The 20,733-nt window shown below is 59.7% G+C and overlaps 2 protein-coding genes across 2 annotated transcripts in view; one reads left to right on the top strand and one right to left on the bottom strand.

Moving 5' to 3' along the window:
* Window positions 1-3,925, bottom strand: part of LOC133344085 (YTH domain-containing family protein 1-like) — an 18,871-nt gene extending 14,946 nt beyond the window's left edge. Inside the window, exon 1 of the mRNA XM_061554033.1 lies at window positions 3,634-3,925. Coding sequence (XP_061410017.1) covers window positions 3,634-3,645 — 12 coding nt within the window. The 5' untranslated portion in view covers window positions 3,646-3,925. The remainder of the gene's footprint in view (window positions 1-3,633) is intronic.
* LOC133344029 (acid sphingomyelinase-like phosphodiesterase 3a) lies at window positions 3,644-20,733 on the top strand. Its single transcript, XM_061553981.1, has 9 exons — window positions 3,644-3,872; window positions 4,956-5,258; window positions 9,811-10,024; window positions 12,613-12,757; window positions 13,499-13,595; window positions 15,018-15,196; window positions 15,842-16,022; window positions 17,850-17,986; window positions 19,308-20,733. The coding sequence occupies exons 1-9, from the start codon at window positions 3,644-3,646 to the stop codon at window positions 19,734-19,736; spliced, it is 1,914 nt and encodes a 637-aa protein (XP_061409965.1). The 3' UTR covers window positions 19,737-20,733.

The following is a 20,733-nucleotide window of genomic DNA, read 5'->3' as shown; positions in this document are numbered from 1 at the left end:
GACCCCTGTACCGCATAGAACCCTAAATCCATAACCTCATACACGTCTAGATCTTCGACAATGCTAATACCCCCTGGAGCCATAAACTCCATATCACCTCCATCGCGAGATGCCACCTTATATCCCTGGACTTACAAATCAGCCTTTAAGTCCTTCAACTCCACAATCCCAAACACACACAGAATCCCAGCACCCTCATAATTCACGACAACTCTTTAATCCACTACAGATCACCAAACACTCACGATCCCCGACCTCACAAATCCCAACACCCCCACGATCCCAACACCCCCACAATCCCAACACCCCCACAATCCCAAACCCCCACAATCCCAACACCCCCACAATCCCAAAACTACCCCACGATCCCAACAACCTCACAAATCCCAACACCCCCACAATCCCAACACCCCCACAATCCCAAAACTACCCCACGATCCCAACAGCCCCACAATCCCAACAACCTCACAAATCCCAACACCCCCACGATCCTAACAGCCCCACAATCCCAACAGCCCCACAATCCCAACAGCCCCACAATCCCAACATCCCACAAATCCCAACACCCCCACAGTCCCAACACCCCCACGATCCCAACAACCTCACAAATCCCAACACCCCCACAGTCCCAACACCCCCACGATCCCAACACCCCCACGATCCCAACACCCCCACAATCCCAACACCCCCACAATCCCAACACCCCCACCATCCCAACACCCCCACGATCCCAACACCCCCACAATCCCCAACACCCCCACAATCCCCAACAGCCCCACAATCCCAACAACCTCACAAATCCCAACACCCCCACAATCCCAACACCCCCACGATCCCAACACCCCCACAATCCCCAACACCCCCACAATCCCCAACAGCCCCACAATCCCAACAACCTCACAAATCCCAACACCCCCACAATCCCAAAACTACCCCACGATCCCAATACCCCCACAATCCCAACAACCTCACAAATCCCAACACCCCCACAATCCCAACACCCCCACGATCCCAACACCCCCACAATCCCCAACACCCCCACAATCCCCAACAGCCCCACAATCCCAACAACCTCACAAATCCCAACACCCCCACAATCCCAAAACTACCCCACAATCCCAACACCCCCACAATCCCAACAACCTCACAAATCCCAACACCCCCACGATCCTAACAGCCCCACAATCCCAACAGCCCCACAATCCCAACAGCCCCACAATCCCAACATCCCACAAATCCCAACACCCCCACAGTCCCAACACCCCCACGATCCCAACAACCTCACAAATCCCAACACCCCCACAGTCCCAACACCCCCACAATCCCAACACCCCCACAATCCCAACAACCTCACAAATCCCAACACCCCCACAGTCCCAACACCCCCACGATCCCAACACCCCCACGATCCCAACACCCCCACAATCCCAACACCCCCACAATCCCAACAACCTCACAAATCCCAACACCACCACAATCCCAACACCCCCACAATCCCAACAGCCCCACAATCCCAACAGCCCCACAATCCCAACATCCCACAAATCCCAACACCCCCACAGTCCCAACACCCCCACGATCCCAACAACCTCACAAATCCCAACACCCCCACAGTCCCAACACCCCCACAATCCCAACACCCCCACAATCCCAACAACCTCACAAATCCCAACACCCCCACAGTCCCAACACCCCCACGATCCCAACACCCCCACGATCCCAACACCCCCACAATCCCAACACCCCCACAATCCCAACACCCCCACCATCCCAACACCCCCACGATCCCAACACCCCCACAATCCCCAACACCCCCACAATCCCCAACAGCCCCACAATCCCAACAACCTCACAAATCCCAACACCCCCACAATCCCAACACCCCCACGATCCCAACACCCCCACAATCCCCAACACCCCCACAATCCCCAACAGCCCCACAATCCCAACAACCTCACAAATCCCAACACCCCCACAATCCCAAAACTACCCCACGATCCCAATACCCCCACAATCCCAACAACCTCACAAATCCCAACACCCCCACAATCCCAACACCCCCACGATCCCAACACCCCCACAATCCCCAACACCCCCACAATCCCCAACAGCCCCACAATCCCAACAACCTCACAAATCCCAACACCCCCACAATCCCAAAACTACCCCACAATCCCAACACCCCCACAATCCCAACAACCTCACAAATCCCAACAACCTCACAAATCCCAACACCCCCACGATCCTAACAGCCCCACAATCCCAACAGCCCCACAATCCCAACAGCCCCACAATCCCAACATCCCACAAATCCCAACACCCCCACAGTCCCAACACCCCCACGATCCCAACAACCTCACAAATCCCAACACCCCCACAGTCCCAACACCCCTACAATCCCAACACCCCCACAATCCCAACAACCTCACAAATCCCAACACCCCCACAGTCCCAACACCCCCACGATCCCAACACCCCCACGATCCCAACACCCCCACAATCCCAACACCCCCACAATCCCAACACCCCCACCATCCCAACACCCCCACGATCCCAACACCCCCACAATCCCCAACACCCCCACAATCCCCAACAGCCCCACAATCCCAACAACCTCACAAATCCCAACACCGCCACAATCCCAACACCCCCACGATCCCAACACCCCCACAATCCCCAACACCCCCACAATCCCCAACAGCCCCACAATCCCAACAACCTCACAAATCCCAACACCCCCACAATCCCAAAACTACCCCACGATTCCAATACCCCCACGATCCCAACAGCACCACAATCCCCAACACCCCCACAATCCCAACACCCCCACGATCCCAACAACCTCACAAATCCCAACACCCCCACAATTCCAAAACTACCCCACGATCCCAACATCCCCACAATCCTCAACACCCCCACGATCCCAACAGACCACGATCCCAACAGACCACGATCCCAACACCCCCACAATCCCAACAACCTCACAAATCCTAACACCCCCACGATCCCAACAGACCACAATCCCAACACCCCCACAAACCCAACAACCTCACAAATCCTAACACCCCCACGATCCCAACACCCCCACAATCCCAACACCCCCACAAACCCAACAACCTCACAAATCCCAACACCCCCACGATCCCAACACCCCCACGATCCCAACACCCCCACGATCCCAACACCCCCACAATCCCAACACCCCCACGATGCCAACACCCCCACAATCCCAACACCCCCACGATCCCAACACCCCCACAATCCCCAACAGCCCCACAATCCCAACAACCTCACAAATCCCAACACCCCCACAATCCCAAAACTACCCCACGATCCCAATACCCCCACGATCCCAACAGCACCACAATCCCCAACACCCCCACAATCCCAACACCCCCACAAACCCAACAACCTCACAAATCCCAACACCCCCACGATCCCAACACCCCCACGATCCCAACCGCCCCACGATCCCCTCCCGACACGACTAAAATCCCTCCGCCTCAACAATTCCCGACACTCCCACAACCCGCTTACACTGCCACAATCCCTTACTCCGTCACAATTCTCTCCATCCCAGCACCCCCAGGGACCCCCCCGCTGGGACCCGCTGCTCGCCGCGCTGCCACTGACCGGGTCAGACATGGTGCTGGCGGGGCTGCTGCTGCTGCTGCTGCCGCCGCCGCTGCTGCTGCCGGGCTCGAGGCAGGAGGCCTGGCCTTGGCGGCTCCGCGCGGGCAGGAGGCGAGGGCGGCGAAGGAAAGGAACGAGAATAAAGAGGAGGGTGGAGACGCCGACGCCGACGATGGAGAAGCGGCGGAGGAGGAGGCGGCGGCGGCTGAGGCGACGGCGGAACGAGGAGCCGAGGAGAAGCCTCGGGGAGCGATGGCGGCGCGCGCGAGCGGCTTGAAATTTCCCAGCGCGTATAGGCGGTGCAATGCCCTGATTGGCTCCCGTCGGTCGCCTCGGGCGCAATTGGCCAATGGGAGCGGGGTTCGCGATCTGCGCCAACAAATCGCGTGGCGGAACGCGAGCAGGCGGCGCCTATGCGCTGTAAGGAATTCAATAAGCGGCGCCCGGGGCCGCGTGGGGTCCCCATTGCGACCCCTCACCCGGCCCACGTGACGCGGCAAGATGGCCCCGCCCATCAATCAATATTCATGAGGTGGTCGATAGAAACCCGCCTGGCTCATTAATATTCAGGAATAAATATGAACCCGCCTGCTTGATTAATATTCATGTTCCAATAATACGAACACGCCCCCAATCGATATGCATAAGTTAGTTTAATGAACCTGCCTGCCTAATTAAAATGCATTAGTTAGGCGCTGCCTCCTACCTTATCAATATACAAAAGAATGAACACATTCGTTAAATATAGCATATCAAATGACGTGTGTTAAGTTTTAAAACATATATACACTTGCTTGTACACCAACGTGCTATCAGCAAATAATATTTGTATTCATATTGATATAGAAAGTAATGTACTTGAATAGTGTGTATATTTTCATGCTTTAACAAACGATGTTTTAAATGAAGACAACATTGCGAAGAGTTCAGTCCCTATGACTCACTCGGACCTCTGGTCTATGTATTATGAAGAAGAGCTATAACGAAGTGCTATATAGAAGAGCTATGACAAAGTGCTATAAAGAAGGGGCCATTTCCCCAAACTATCACCTTTTCTATGTTTTCCTTTTCATGCCACGGTGTTATTGAAAAAGTGGGTATATATATATGTGTGTTTGCTTAAAAAATTTTCTTGCTGTGGATTTCACACCTGATGACGATTGCTTGTGTTGCAGTCGAAACGTCGTGATAATTTTTGATTGTTTTATATATTTGTAATTTTTTTTATTTCCCTTCTACGTGACTTTACCGACAGAACCAAGAACATGAATGCCTGCAGTCACGAAAGCTTTACATCAAAATATATATTTAATTATTTATAGACAACGTGTTGAATCTCTCTTTCGCCGTGGGCGGGGTCTCGCGCGCTGGGAAGGTGACGTCACAGGGGGGCGGGGTCTCGCGCGCTGGGAGGGTGACGTCACAGGGGGGGGGGGGTCCCCCGCTGGGAAGGAGTTCCCCCCGGACGCGGCTGTGGACAGCAGTCGCCACGAGCAGCGGCGAGCAGCACATGGCGGCGTCAGCGCTCCTGCCGAGGAGGCTCCTCTTCCTCGTGCTCCTCGGGGCCAGCTGCCTCCTCCACACGGCCATGGCAGCGGCACTCCGCCGGGCTCGTGGAGGCAAAGGTAAACCCATTCGGGGTCTTCGTGGTCAACTTTACTCCCGTGAGAGTTTGGTGATTTCCGGCTCAAATTAGCACTGAGACATCGGTGCCCATTTCCCGTTCACAGCTCCGGCCTCAGTGATGGCCATTTTACATTGATTTGGTGCGGGCGGGTTTATCCATAGGACAACCACAGCTGACTTCCCAGAAAAGTTGTCCTGTACCTATTTTATCGACCCGATAGGATGATGGGCTTCGTCAATCCCCATCAGGATTCGAACTCGTGACTTTCCGATTGCGTGAGCCGCTCGCACTCCTCGTCGAGCGAGCGGTCTCCGCAGTGCCACCACGGTGTACGCGGGCGCTATCGCGCACGTGTTCCGCTGACGGACACGTTTACCTCGGTGGTGCTTGTATTGAACCTATCCTGCTGATATCACGCGCTGCCAGAAGGCCGAGCTGCTGATGGGATGTGTAAAACAACAAGGCTGCTCATTCGTGTTTACGTGAAGGGACGGTGCGAGTTGTCGTCTCTGTAAGCGGGAGGGGGGATCTGGGTCGTGGGTCGGAGCCGACACCACTGCGGGCAGCCTCCAGCGAGGCCCCCGCACCCAGCGCGACTCCCTCACCACTCACCACCCAGCACGACTCCCTCACCACTCACCACCCAGCACGACTCCCTCACCACTCAGCACCCAGCACGACTCCTTGACCACTCACCACCCAGAGCGACTCCCTCACCACTCAGCACCCAGCACGACTCCCTCACCACTCACCACCCAGCACGACTCCCTCACCACTCAGCACCCAGCACGACTCCTTGACCACTCACCACCCAGCGCGACTCCCTCACCACTCAGCACCCAGCACGACTCCCTCACCACTCACCACCCAGCACGACTCCTTGACCACTCACCACCCAGCGCGACTCCCTCACCACTCAGCACCCAGCGCGACTCCCTCACCACTCACCACCCAGCACGACTCCCTCACCACTCACCACCCAGCACGACTCCCTCACCACTCACCACCCAGCGCGACTCCCTCACCACTCACCACCCAGCACGACTCCCTCACCACTCACCACCCAGCACGACTCCCTCACCACTCAGCACCCAGCACGACTCCTTGACCACTCACCACCCAGCGCGACTCCCTCACCACTCACCACCCAGCACGACTCCCTCACCACTCACCACCCAGCACGACTCCCTCACCACTCACCACTCAGCGCGACTCCCTCACCACTCACCACCCAGCACGACTCCTTCACCACTCACCACCCAGCGCGACTCCCTCACCACCCAGCACGACTCCCTCACCACTCACCACCCAGCACGACTCCCTCACCACTCAGCACCCAGCACGACTCCCTCACCACTCACCACCCAGCACGACTCCCTCACCACTCACCACCCAGCGCGACTCCCTCACCACTCCCCACCCAGCACGACTCCCTCACCACTCACCACCCAGCACGACTCCCTCACCACTCACCACCCAGCACGACTCCCTCACCACTCACCACCCAGCACGACTCCCTCACCACTCACAACCCAGCACGACTCCCTCACCACTCACCACCCAGCACGACTCCCTCACCACTCACCATTCAGCGCGACTCCCTCACCACTCACCACCCAGCACGACTCCCTCACCACTCACCACCCAGCACGACTCCCTCACCACTCACCACCCAGCACGACTCCCTCACCACTCACCACCCAGCACGACTCCCTCACCACTCACCACCCAGCACGACTCCCTCACCACTCCCCACCCAGCACGACTCCCTCACCACTCACCATTCAGCGCGACTCCCTCACCACTCACCACCCAGCGCGACTCCCTCACCACTCACCACCCAGCACGACTCCCTCACCACTCACCACTCAGCGCGACTCCCTCACCACTCACCACCCAGCACGACTCCCTCACCACTCAGCACCCAGCACGACTCCTTGACCACTCACCACCCAGCACGACTCCCTCACCACTCACCACCCAGCACGACTCCCTCACCACTCAGCACCCAGCACGACTCCTTGACCACTCACCACCCAGCACGACTCCCTCACCACCCAGCACGACTCCCTCACCACTCACCACCCAGCACGACTCCCTCACCACTCAGCACCCAGCACGACTCCCTCACCACTCACCACCCAGCGCGACTCCCTCACCACTCAGCACCCAGCACGACTCCCTCACCACTCAGCACCCAGCACGAATCCCTCACCACTCAGCACCCAGCACGACTCCCTCACCACTCACCACCCAGCACGACTCCCTCACCACTCACCACCCAGCACGACTCCCTCACCACTCACCACCCAGCGCGACTCCCTCACCACTCACCACTCAGCACGACTCTCTCACCACTCAGCACCCAGCACGACTCCCTCACCACTCACCACCCAGCACGACTCCCTCACCACTCACCACCTAGCACGACTCCCTCACCACTCACCACCCAGCGCGACTCCCTCACCACTCACCACTCAGCACGACTCCCTCACCACTCAGCACCCAGCACGACTCCCTCACCACTCACCACCCAGCACGACTCCCTCACCACTCACCACCCAGCACGACTCCCTCACCACTCACCACCCAGCACGACTCCCTCACCACTCACCACCCAGCGCGACTCCCTCACCACTCACCACCCAGCACGACTCCCTCACCACTCACCACCCAGCACGACTCCCTCACCACTCACCACCCAGCGCGACTCCCTCACCACTCACCACCCAGCACGACTCCCTCACCACTCACACCCTCTCTCGTCATAGCCGGATGGCAGTGGCGGCGGCTACGCTGCACGTGGCCCGTAATCACGAAGTGTGGAAGGCAGCGGGCATGGGTCGGTGAACCGCAACTTCGGGTTGCCAAACTCCGCTATCCCTGCGGGCTCCGAGGAGGGTCCCCTTTCCCCGGCTCGCCAGGAGACGGCGGCAGACCTCGCTCGTGATGACCTCGCCCGTGATGACCTCGCCCGTGATGACCTCGCTCGTGATGACCTCGCCCGTGATGACCTCGCTCGTGATGACCTCGCTCGTGATGACCTCGCTCGTAATGACCTCGCCCGTGATGACCGCGCTCGTGATGACCTCGCCCGTGATGACCTCGCTCGTGATGATCGCGCTCGTGATGACCTCGCTCGTGATGATCGCGCTCGTGATGACCGCGCTCGTGATGACCTCGCTCGTGATGACCTCGCTCGTGATGACCTCGCTCGTGATGACCTCGCTCGTGATGACCTCGCTCGTGATGACCTCGCTCGTGATGACCTCGCTCGTGATGACCTCGCCCGTGATGATCGCGCTCGTGATGATCGCGCTCGTGATGACCGCGCTCGTGATGACCTCGCTCGTGATGACCTCGCTCGTGATGACCTCGCCTGTGATGACCTCGCTCGTGATGACCTCGCCCGTGATGACCTCGCTCGTGATGACCTCGCTCGTGATGACCTCGCTCGTGATGACCTCGCTCGTGATGACCTCGCCCGTGATGACCTCGCTCGTGATGACCTCGCTCGTGATGACCTCGCTCGTAATGACCTCGCTCGTGATGACCTCGCTCGTGATGACCTCGCCCGTGATGACCTCGCCCGTGATGACCTCGCCTGTGATGACCTCGCCCGTGATGACCTCGCCCGTGATGACCTCGCTCGTGATGACCTCGCCCGTGATGACCTCGCTCGTGATGACCTCGCTCGTGATGACCTCGCCCGTGATGACCGCGCTCGTGATGACCTCGCTCGTGATGACCTCGCCCGTGATGACCTCGCTCGTGATGACCTCGCTCGTGATGACCTCGCTCGTGATGACCTCGCTCGTGATGATTTCGCTCGTGATGACCTCACTCGTGATGACCTCGCTCGTGATGATTTCGCTCTCTCCGTTCGTTCGCGGAACGGTCATTCGGACGGATCACCGTAGGATGAGCGTGGTCCGGAGGAGATCAACCCAAGTTATGGGGGCTTACTCAACCACTGTGTAGGTTGTTCTATGGGTAGACTCGCCCCCATCATAGGGGTGACATTTTCCACCACTTCTCCTGCAGGGCTGTAAATGGGAGATGATCCCCAATGGCTCCTCTACGCCCAAGGAAGCCGCTCCTTGTGGCCTCCCTTGGCCCTGTCCACCGATGCCTCTGTGATCGCTGATTGTGCTGACGCAGGTTGCTGTCAATGACTTGCCAAGGGCCTGTGGCCTCGCGCGGCCCATCGTCTCACCTTCCTCACCCTTCAACTCTTTACGAGCCCAACTTTGCAACTTTCCTCGTAAAGTTGTTCTCGTTGACTTTGGAAATTACTTCCGTTTATCGTATCGACGACCCTGTCGTAATATTTTTCCAGAACCGAAATTTGCAGCGCTGTTCATGAAGTGAATTTCCTCACTTCCCGTATTTCCTCTCAGTTTGAGCAACCCCGCAAGCACGTGTTCGCGTGCCTCGCCGCTCGTCTCCCCGCACGTGTCCACGTATATATTCCTGCGTGTACCCGTGTGTCTCTCCACGTGCGTCCACACGCGCCTCACCGCGCATCTCCCCGCCCGCGTCACCCCCAGGCGTGTTCTGGCACCTGAGCGACCTGCACCTGGACCCGAGCTACCGGGCGGACGCGGCGCCGGAGTCGGTGTGCCGCTCCTCGCGGGGGCTGCCCGTGCGCGACGCGGGCCCCTTCGGCTCGCACATGTGCGACTCGGCCTGGCGCCTCGTGCAGTCCGCCCTGGAGAGCATGCGCAGCCTCGACCCCGACCCGGACTTCCTCGTGTGGACCGGGTACCCCCCCATGCTCCCCCCCCACGCTCCCCCCCACGCTCCCCACGCCCCCCCCCACTCTCCCCCCCCACGCTCCCCCCCACACGCTCCCCCCCACACTCCCCCCCACGCTCCCCCCCACGCTCCCCCCCACGCTCCCCCCCCACGCTCCCCCCCACGCTCCCCCCCCCCACGCCCCCCCCCACTCTCCCCCCCCCACGCTCCCCCCCACACGCTCCCCCCCACACTCCCCCCCACGCTCCCCCCCCACACTCCCCCCCCACGCTCCCCCCCACACTCCCCCCCACACTCCCCCCCACGCTCCCCCCCACGCTCCCCCCCCCACGCTCCCCCCCCACGCTCCCCCTACACTCCCCCCCACACTCCCCCCCACGCTCTCCCCCACGCTCCCCCCCACGCTCCCCCCCCACGCTCTCCCCCACACTCCCCCCCACGCTCCCCCCCACGCTCCCCCCCACGCTCCCCCCCACGCTCCCCCCCCCACACTCCCCCCTCACGCTCCCCCCCACACTCCCCCCCACGCTCCCCCCCACGCTCCCCCCCCCACGCCCCCCCCACGCTCCCCCTCCCACGCCCCCCCACACTCCCCCCCACGCTCCCCCCCACGCTCCTCCCCCACGCTCCCCCCCCACGTTCCCCCCCACGCTCCCCCCCACGCTCCCCCCCACGCTCCCCCCCCACGCTCCCCCCCACGCTCCCCCCCACGCTCCCCCTCCACGCTCCCCCCCACGCTCCCCCCCACGCTCCCCCCCACGCTCCCCCCCCCACGCTCCCCCCCACGCTCCCCCCCTCACACTCCCCCCCACGCTCCCCCCCTCACGCTCCCCCCCACGCTCCCCCCCCCACTCCCCCCCACGCTCCCCCCCCACGCTCCCCCCCACGCTCCCCCCCCACGCTCCCCCCCCCACGCTCCCCCCCCCACGCTCCCCCCCACGCTCTCCCCCCCACGCTCCCCCCCACGCTCCCCCCCACGCTCCCCCCCCCCACGCTCCCCCCCCCACGCCCCCCCCCACGCTCCCCCCGCCCTCCGCGCAGGTTCCACGGCGTTCCGCCCAAGCGTTCAGACGCAAACAGGAAGACTTCTTCACAATTCTGGCAAATCGCCTGATGAGGCTGCTTGTAATCAATTGCTCCTTTTTGTTTACGTGACAAACCTTACTAATTGGCTGTGGTGGGTTAACGACACATTTATATTTATGCGATCTCACCCAAAAAACCTGCCTGCCATCTGTCCATAGTTTATTTGGCTGTACTTGGGTCGACGCGTCGCGGTTGATTTCTGCTCCGGTTCACGTTTCTTTGAGTTTCGGCAAACAGCGATTTGATGGATGTGGCCGGGTGCCATGAGGGTACATCCCTCATATCAACACAAAATGTACCTGCGTGCCGTTGGTATTTAGCCTCGCGTCGACCTCGTGATACCGTGTTTTGGTCTGGCGCTCATCACTACAGTGCCAGCGACTGGAATTTCCTCAAAATAGATCTGCCAACTGTGGTGTTACACAGATACCTCAACAGTAGATGAGCTGGCAGCCTCGTCACCTTTGCAACTGCGCTCGGTCCGTGCCAACGACCTTCGAACCCTGCGTGCTTGTGCCCTCGCCACCCTGCCCGGCCCGCGTCTGCTACCCGTGAGCTCGCAGCCTCGGTGGCCCTGCTTAGGCCCGAGACCGAGAATTTCGAGCTTGGGCTGACAACGCTGTTCTAATAACAAACATAAAGAGTTTTTAACACGCGCAGTTTTCACGCAAACAGACAAATCGTTTCATGATCACGAACTCGGGAGGCACAGAGCACAGGGCCGTCACGGTTCGCCATGCGCCAGTCCAGGAGTGGATTTACTGGGGGCTAAAGGTGAATGTCCATGAACTTCATACAAATACGATCGCACAATGGGATTGAATAGGTGGCCGAGGCGAGGAGTAATGAGTGGTCGTATACACCACATTGGCCGAGCGTTGGCGTCTGGACGTTCACCGCTAGCTGCGAGGAATGTGTTGATCTCATAGCCAGACCGACTTTCTGCTGCCCTTAACGGAGATCTTGTTCACGTGACTTGCGTTATTTCATCGCTCTGTAACTCCTGGAAATCGTTGCACTTTCCCGCACGTTGTTCTTTGCTAACCCCTGATAGTTATGTTCCGTTTGCCTTGACCCTTTCCCTGGAAATGGTTCATCTCGATAGGGTTCTCTGGATGGTTCGAGACAAAGACAGCTGGGAATTTGTGGAACTTGCACTGTGGTCTGTTTTACGTCGGAGCCGTGACAAATTTGGGGGGTGAGGTTGAGATGAAAAGGCGAGAAAGGCAATCTGTGACCAGAGTCCGTCTCGAGTTGATGGGAGGTGGCGTGGGCTGCGTCCGCCGATCGTGGACGCTCTCCGTACAGAAGGCGATGACCGCCCACCTGACCCTGGCACTGTCGCTATAGCTGTGGCTCACTGGCCACATGCAAACTCCAGCTGACCAATCAAAGCCTGAGAAGACTGGGTGAGAGAGGAAGCCCGGGTTGTTTGGTGGGCTCCGTGGTGGTGGCGGTGGCATAATGCCGCTCGCGATCTGACTCAGTGTGATCTCCCGTCGCGGCAGGGACAGCCCCCCGCACCTGCCCGTTAAGGAGCTGTCCACGCAGGAGGTGCTTGAGATCATGGGCAACTTCACGGCGCTTATCCGATCCACGTTCCCGAACACGCCCGTGATTCCTGCGTTGGGAAATCACGATTACTGGCCGCAGGTGACACCACCCTCACCACTCACATCATCATCTTTCTTATCATTATTATTATTTATAATGATGCTTGTTTACCCAGGAAAGCCTCACAGAGTCTCAAGGCTCTTGTGCAGGAGGGTCCTGCCAAGTTTTCACAGTGGAGCAGGTGATGCTGATGCTGCTGCTGTGGATCTAATTGAGCGATTTGCAGTGTAATGTTCCAGCATTGGGATGTTTGGCCAATACCGGTTACACTGTATGTGGCTATTTGGCTATGGGAGGAACCCATGCAGAACAGAGATAACATGCAAATACCACAAAGACAAAGATCTTCCGTATAGTCTTAACAGACTGTAGGGGCAAGTGCTGTTAGCGAGCACCTATGAAGGCCGGAACAGTATACGAGGGGGTGGGTGGCCTGCACCACGCCCGACCGCCTTTGTCTCCCGAGTGGCGATGTTTACACACCGCACCAGGTACTCATTTGAGGCTGAGTCGACCTAGGGGAGGCCCAGGACCGGTTCAGATAATTGTCACTGGTGTTGGCCGCGAGCGGGAATTGAACCCGTGTCGCTGAGTGCATAGCGCAGCGCGCTAACCGCTACACTATACCGCTCCCCACTCTCACACAGAATGCATGCTCACTCACACTCGCTCGTTCACGCTCTGCAGCGTACAAAGTCGGCATGTGGCCCAACTCAGCACTTGGCTCCAAGAATCCCGTAGAGGCTATCGGGGGGATCTTTGTCTCTGTCGCTGTTTCAGGACCAGGACCCGGTGGCGGGCAGCGAACTGTACGACCGCGTCGCCGACATGTGGAGCGGCTGGCTCACGGAGGAGTCGCAGGCCTTGTTCAGGAAGGGCGAGTGGCGCACAGCGACACACACACACACAGTACATTCATGAATCTATCCATGCGGAGCTTCGAGTGTCCGAACCCCTCTTGTGCCTGGTGGGTTTTCTCCGGGCTCTGCGCTTTCCTCCCACACGAAGCCAACCTCTCACGAATAATGGAATGCGTGGTCGAGCGTCCCAATGTAGCAGAGGCAGCAGCCACCCCCATTAGAATGTCTCTTGGGTACATCACTGGAATTGTGGTCAAGAGTAGCAACAATAATCATTTGTTTTTGTGTAGCGTCCTTCAGGGAAACATCACAAAGACCAAGCACCGTTGCTGTAGGCAATTATCAAAGCACTCACGGGTCGGGTCGAGCATATTGGCGTTGTCTCTGTGCTGTTCGCCTTCTGGCGTTGTCTTGTGGTCGAACATCGGTGGTCAGACAAGGCCATAGATGAGGCTGTCACTGGTGTAGGCAGTCAGTTTCAAGGTGAATGTCTACATTACCTAAGCACGTTTGTTTGCATGTATAACGGGCGTATGTGACGCAGGAGAAGTTGATGGAGGCAACACGTATTACAATTAAATTCAGTACAGCAGAGTAACGACTCTAACACTCGAAGAGGTATCGGCCTCTTCACCCGGTCTATTAGAGGAAGTGTTCTCCAGCTAATGCTCCCCGTTAACTCCTTACTTCCCTCTATCCCAGACCTTCCCCAAATGTAGGCTAGCTAACCTGGCCCAGCTTCGGCGCAGGTTCCGACCCTCAGCCACACGAGTCTGGCCCTTACAAGGACATCAGATCTCGCTGCTCTGAGGTCGCCACTGGCTTGCCCTGTTCGGCTCTTACAAGAACAGCGAGTCAGGGTAGTTCAGTCTTCACTGGCTCTTCATCTTGAGCTGTACCCAACGACTGCCTCGAGCTGTCTCGCTCTTCGCCTTATATACCAACATGCCCTCGAGGGGCGGGGCTGTGTGGGATCCCAGCCTCTCCCCCAGACAGCCCCCCAGGGTGGTAACCGTTTGCGGACGTGGATGTAGACACCCCAGTGTAACTGCCCGTTTCTCCCCGTTACGTAACACCTCTACACATGTTTTACCAGGAGCATGCGTGGTTACTGCAGACTTGATGCCAAGTGCTAAACGGTGTTTGAACATCTTTCTTGCTGGTAGGAGTACAGATTCGGCAGTGAAATAAATAGAAATCGATGCAAGAGCAACCACGTCACACAAGAAATCGAAAATATCGCGCAGACGTAAATCATCGATGAACGATAAACTCCCCGTGGCGCGAGTCGGCCCGGGCGGACTCCGATTCCCACACTCGCTCGCTCCACCTCCACTCATCGAGCCTCGATCCATCCAGCAGCGGATCGATCGACTCACCACTGCCGTGTCTCCCGCTGCCCCCCCCCTCCATCGCTCCCCTGCCCCCATTTCGCGCAGCCGGCTTCTACACGCAGCTGGTGCCCGGTGCGAGCAGCGGCGCGGCACTGCGCGTGGTCAGCCTCAACACCAACCTGTACTACACGCCCAACCGCCAGACGCTGGGCCTGCCGGACCCCGGCGGCCAGCTGGCCTGGCTGCGCGACGTCCTCTCGCTGGCGCGCCGCCACCAGGAGAAGGTGCCGTGGGGGGTTGGGGGCAGGCCTGGGGGTGGGGGGCTGGGGGCAGGCCTGGGGGTGGGGGGCTGGGGGCTGGGGGCAGGCCTGGAGGTGGGGGGCTGGGGGCAGGCCTGGGGGTGGGGGGCTGGGGGCAGGCCTGGGGGTGGGGGGCTGGGGGCTGGGGGCAGGCCTGGGGGTGGGGGGCTGGGGGCAGGCCTGGGGGTGGGGGGCAGGTGGCAGGCCTGGGGGTGGGGGGCGGCACCATGAGTCCCGGCGCGGCGCCCGTAGGTGTACGTCGTGGCACCTGTATGTCTATGTCGTGCTGCCCGTACGTGCACGCCGTGCCGCCTGTAGATATATGTATGCTGTGTTGCCTGTAAGTGTATATCGTGGTGCCTGTAGATGCACGCCGTGGCACCTGTAGGTGTGCGTCTTGACGACTGTAGGTGTACGTCTTGCTGCCTGTATGTGTTCATCTTGCTGCCTGTAGCTGTGTGTCTTGCTGCCTGTATGTGTGCGTCTTGCTGCCTGTAGGTGTACGTTGTGGTGCCTGTATGTGTGCGTTGTGGTGCCTGTATGTGTGCGTCTTGCTGCCTGTATGTGTGCGTCTATTTGCCTGTAGCTGTACGTCGTGGTGCCTGTATGTGTGCGTCTTGCTCCCTGTAGGTGTACGTTGTGGCTCACGTCCCTCCGGGGTACAAGCCCGAGTTGAGCCCCGGGACGTTCGTGCGGCCCGAGTACAACGCGCGCCTCGTGGCGGTGTTCAGCGAGTTTGCGGACGTGATCGCCGCTCACCTCTACGGCCACCTGCACACCGACTGCTTCATGGTGCTGCAGAGCCCCGCAGGTGCAGCGCATTATTACGTTACTACGTGAATCCCCCCTCTTGTCTTCACACCTGATTGGCTCACAAGTGATGATGTCACATCTATCTCTCTATTTAAGGAACAAAACGGGTGGATTTCTCCACAACTCTGGCTGTCGCCTGATGATGCTAGTTGGGGGAGGCCGTATTCAGATTGGAAATGTTGTGGATTTGCTCTCCAACACACCGGTGTGCTGTACTAGTAATGAATTGGCACGTTCTGTTCACGTGACAACCATTACTAATTGGCTGTGTCGGGTGGTGGCGGGTTTAACGACACATATATATATTTACGCGATCTAACCCAAAAAAACATGCATTCTGGGCAGCGTGCTCGTGTCTCTGGCCGTGTGCTAGGGGCGGCTCTGGGCAGCGTGTTTGTGTCTCTGGCTGTGTGCTAGGGGCGGCTCTGGGCAGCGTGTTTGTGTCTCTGGCTGTGTACTAGGGGCGGCTCTGGGCAGCGTGTTTGTGTCTCTGGCTGTGTGCTAGGGGCGGCTCTGGGCGGCGTGTTTGTGTCTCTGGCTGTGTACTAGGGGCGGCTCTGGGCGGCGTGTTTGTGTCTCTGGCCGTGTGCTAGGGGCGGCTATGGGCGGCGTGTTTGTGTCTTTGGCTGTGTGCTAGGGGCGGCTCTGGGTGGCGTGTTTGTGTCTCTGGCCGTGTGCTAGGGGCAGCTATGGGCGGCGTGTTTGTGTCTCTGGCTGTGTGCTAGGGCCGGCTCTGGGCGGCGTGTTTGTGTCTCTGGCCGTGTGCTAGGGGCAGCTATGGGCGGCGTGTTTGTGTCTCTGGCTGTGTGCTAGGGGCGGCTCTGGGCAGCGTGTTTGTGTCTCTGTCTGTGTGCTAGGGGCGGCTATGGGCAGCATGTTCGTGTCTCTGGCTGTGTGCTAGGGGTGGCTCTGGGCAGCGTGTTCGTGTCTCTGGCTGTGTGCTAGGGGAGGCTCTGGGCAGCATGTTTGTGTCTCTGGCCGTGTGCTAGGGGCGGCTCTGGGCAGCGTGTTCGTGTCTTTGGCTGTGTGCTAGGGGCGGCTCTGGGCAGCATGTTTGTGTCTCTGGCCGTGTGCTAGGGGCGGCTATGGGCAGCATGTTCGTGTCTCTGGCCGTGTGCTAGGGGCGGCTCTGGGCGGCGTGTTTGTGTTTCTGGCCGTGTGCTAGGGGCGGCTCTGGGCGGCGTGTTTGTGTTTCTGGCCGTGTGCTAGGGGCGGCTCTGGGCGGCGTGTTTGTGTCTCTGGCCGTGTGCTAGGGGCGGCTCTGGGCGGCGTGTTTGTGTCTCTGGCCGTGTGCTAGGGGCGGCTATGGGCAGCGTGTTTGTGTCTCTGGCTGTGTGCTCGGGGCGGCTATGGGCAGCGTGTTTGTGTCTCTGTCCGTGTGCTAGGGGCGGCTCTGGGCGGCGTGTTTGTGTCTCTGGCCGTGGGCTAGGGGCAGCTATGGGCAGCGTGTTTGTGTCTCTGGCTGTGTGCTAGGGGTGGCTCTGGGCAGCATGTTCGTGTCTCTGGCCGTGTGCTAGGGGCGGCTATGGGCAGCGTGCTCGTGTCTCTGGCTGTGTGCTAGGGGTGGCTCTGGGCAGCGTGTTTGTGTCTCTGGCTGTGTGCTAGGGGTGGCTCTGGGCAGCGTGTTTGTGTCTCTGGCTGTGTGCTAGGGGTGGCTATGGGCAGCGTGTTTGTGTCTCTGGCCGTGGGCTAGGGGCAGCTATGGGCAGCATGTTTGTGTCTCTGGCCAGGTGCTAGGGGTGGCTCTGGGCAGCGTGTTTGTGTTTCTGGCCGTGGGCTAGGGGTGGCTCTGGGCAGCATGTTTGTGTCTCTGGCCATGTGCTAGGGGCGGCTCTGGGCAGCATGTTCGTGTCTCCGGCCATCACGCCCTGGCGCTCTAACAACGGCTCGGTGGCCATACCGCTCGCCAACAACCCCGGCTTCCGCTCCTACAACTACAGCCAGCGCGACCTGGCTATTGAGGTGCGTGCCTGTCTGCGTGTGTCTGTGTGTGGTATTGGGCAGTTGGAGGCAGTCGCCCTCCAACAACAACGGAGGGCGGAGGAGCGACGTTCACAACAACGAGCGGAGTGCCGGGTGGCTAAAGCACAGCAAGTTGGCACAGTAGGGGGCACAGGTAGTGCATCAGCCAGTCGTCTCAGTCAGTCAACCCGTGGCACCTGCTGGGTCTGCCCCGTGACCTCCTGCCAGCGGGCGTTTGACACTTCACGTGGCCTCAAGGTGCACATGGCCTGGCACAAGCGTTGTGGTGACGTCACCGCCACATAGTGGCGGTTGTTGTTGTGTGTGGTAGTTGGGAGTGGTAGTGTAGCTGTTAACGTGCTGCGCTACGAACCCGGCGACCAGAGTTCAATTTTCGCTCATGGCCAACACCAGTGACGATTATTTGAGCTGGTCATGGGCCCCCCTAGGTCGACCCAGCCTCAAAAGAGCACCTAGACGGTGTGTAAACATCGCCACTGGGGAGACGGGGGCAGCCGGGCGTGGTGTTGGCCACCCACCCCCTTGTGTGCTGTGCCTTCATAGGTGCTCATTAACGGTACTTGCCCGAACAGTCTGTCAAGGCTATACAGGGAATCGTTGTCTTCGTGTGTGTGCCTGCGTGCGTGCATGCGCGTTTGGCTGCGGGAAGCCAGACGGACCTCGTTACAGACTCGCGCACTTACAGGCGGTTGCTTTGCATCGCTGGTAACCGTGTGGAGAACCGGTTCATTCCAGTTTTTCCGCACGCACGTAGAGAAACGTCGTGGAGCGATCGAGACGGCCTCTTTGGCTTCTTAACTGAGAGACGGAGGAGGCAGCCGCCACGGTGGGGCAGTTATTGGCAGCGTACACGGCACCACTCTGGAGCGCCTCTAGTGGAGACCCCGTTCCGCCAGCAGTGGCGACAGTGAGCACTTGCAGGCACTGCGCCTTGCGCCGAACCACGTGGTGACTTAGGCCTGCGCCGTGCGGTGTGTACGTCCGCGGCAATGCCGATCAGCGCGTTCGTTACGAAACATTCCTCTGGCACCGGTGACTGCCTGACGGTTACCAGTTTACCTCGAGTTAGCTGGAGTTGACTGGAACTAGCTTCAGCTAACTCATCACAAGTCGAGTTGACTCAACCTGAGTTGACAACGCAGGTCAACCGGATTGCTTCCAGCCCTCCGTTCGCGACGTTCGCTCGGCGTTTCCACGTCTCTGATTGGCCGAGCGACTCTGGTAGCCGTCTCCCCCACTGCCCCCGCGAGCCACCGGCGCCCCGCTACCCCTGCCCACCCCCATCCACCCCCTCTCGCAGGAGCTGTCTCAGTTCTACCTGAACCTGACGGAGGCCAACGAGCGCGGGAAGGCCTCCTGGGCCCTCGAGTACCGCATGGCCGAGGCGTTCGGCCTGCCCGACCTGCGCCCCGGCAGCCTGCTGGCGCTCGGGCACCTCATGCTGGCCCGGGGCCCCTCCGCCGACGCCGCCTTCGCCCTGTACGCGCGCCACTTCCTCGTGAGCTTCACGGCGGACCGCTGGTGCCAGGGGCCGTGCCGGCTCCGGCTGGCGTGCGCCGCGCTGCACGTGGGGAGCGACGGCTACGAGGCGTGCGTCGACCGCGCCGCGGCGCGCGACGACGCGCGGGGCTGGGCGGCGGGCCGCCTCGGCAGCGAGGTCGGAGCGGCGGCGAGGATGAGAGTCGGCCTCGGGATGGGCGGCGCCAGCCTGGCTCACGATCTCCTCTGAGAGCCGGGAGCGGCTCTGAGAGCGGCTCTCAGAGCCGCCGGGAGCGGCTCCGTGTGCGCCGCGCTGCCCGCGAGCGCTCCGCCGGGGTTCCCTGGCCGCCGGCACTCGCGTCCCGACTACGGAGCGAGCGAGCGGCCGATTTCTTGTTGTTTGTTTGTTGTTTGTTTGTTTGTTGTTTGGGTGTTCACGCTCGCGGGTGTAAGCGCCCTGTTGATTTGCTTTGTTATCGTTCTTCAATGTCAGACGTCCATTCATCCACGAGCGCCCCCCTCACGTTGAAGATCAATAAAATACCGCAACACCACCACCACCACGACCACCACCACCACGACCACCACCACCACGACCACGACCACCACGACCACGACCACCACCACGACCATGCAGCGACCTCCAAGATCTGCAATACCAAGCCGCCCACTGTCTGCTCATAGATTTCCATCGAGACCGATTCAAAGTATTCACAGAGACCCATAGACTCACATAGAGACCCATAGACTCACAGAAAGACTCAAAAACACATGCTCACAAGGAGACCTATAGATACCCTTAAATTCACATAGAGACTCGCAGATTCACACACAAATCCATGGACTCACAGACCCACAGACTCGCGTAGAGACACAGACTCACATAGAGACCCATAGACACGTAACTATAGACTCAAAAAGAGACCCACCGACTCACACAGAGAAATATACATTCACACAGAGACCCATAGATCTGCCCTGACAGTCTCCCACCGTCTGCTCTTCGGTCTTCTCTCCCCCCCCCTTACCCCTTCCTCCTCCCCCATGCGCCCCACGCGTCTCACCCAGTGGAGCCAGGTGTGTGTTTTTACGAATCGCCCTGACATCGATGTAAATCTTTGCACTGAGTCGCCGACTCCCCCGCTTGCACTGCCCGCGTTGTCTTCTACCGGCCGTCGACCACGAGTCACTCGGCTGATTGCGAGCTTGTAACGCGAGCCCCAATAAAGTTGCCATTCTTAGAGAAT

This window comes from Lethenteron reissneri, chromosome 19 (genome assembly GCF_015708825.2).
Source record: "Lethenteron reissneri isolate LAM-NWPU_2019-01 chromosome 19, ASM1570882v1, whole genome shotgun sequence".
Classification (NCBI taxonomy): domain Eukaryota; kingdom Metazoa; phylum Chordata; class Hyperoartia; order Petromyzontiformes; family Petromyzontidae; genus Lethenteron; species Lethenteron reissneri.
This window is presented reverse-complemented; position numbering and strand designations above follow the sequence as displayed.

Excerpts from the sequence above, each read along its gene's own strand:
- LOC133344029 (XM_061553981.1), top strand. The coding sequence starts at position 3,644 with ATGGTGCTGGCGGGGCTGCTGCTGCTGCTGCTGCCGCCGCCGCTGCTG. Across the intron at positions 13,596-15,017 it reads GCAGGCCTTGTTCAGGAAGG|CCGGCTTCTACACGCAGCTG; the intron begins GCGAGTGGCGCA and ends CATTTCGCGCAG. Across the intron at positions 17,987-19,307 it reads AGCGCGACCTGGCTATTGAG|GAGCTGTCTCAGTTCTACCT; the intron begins GTGCGTGCCTGT and ends CCCCTCTCGCAG.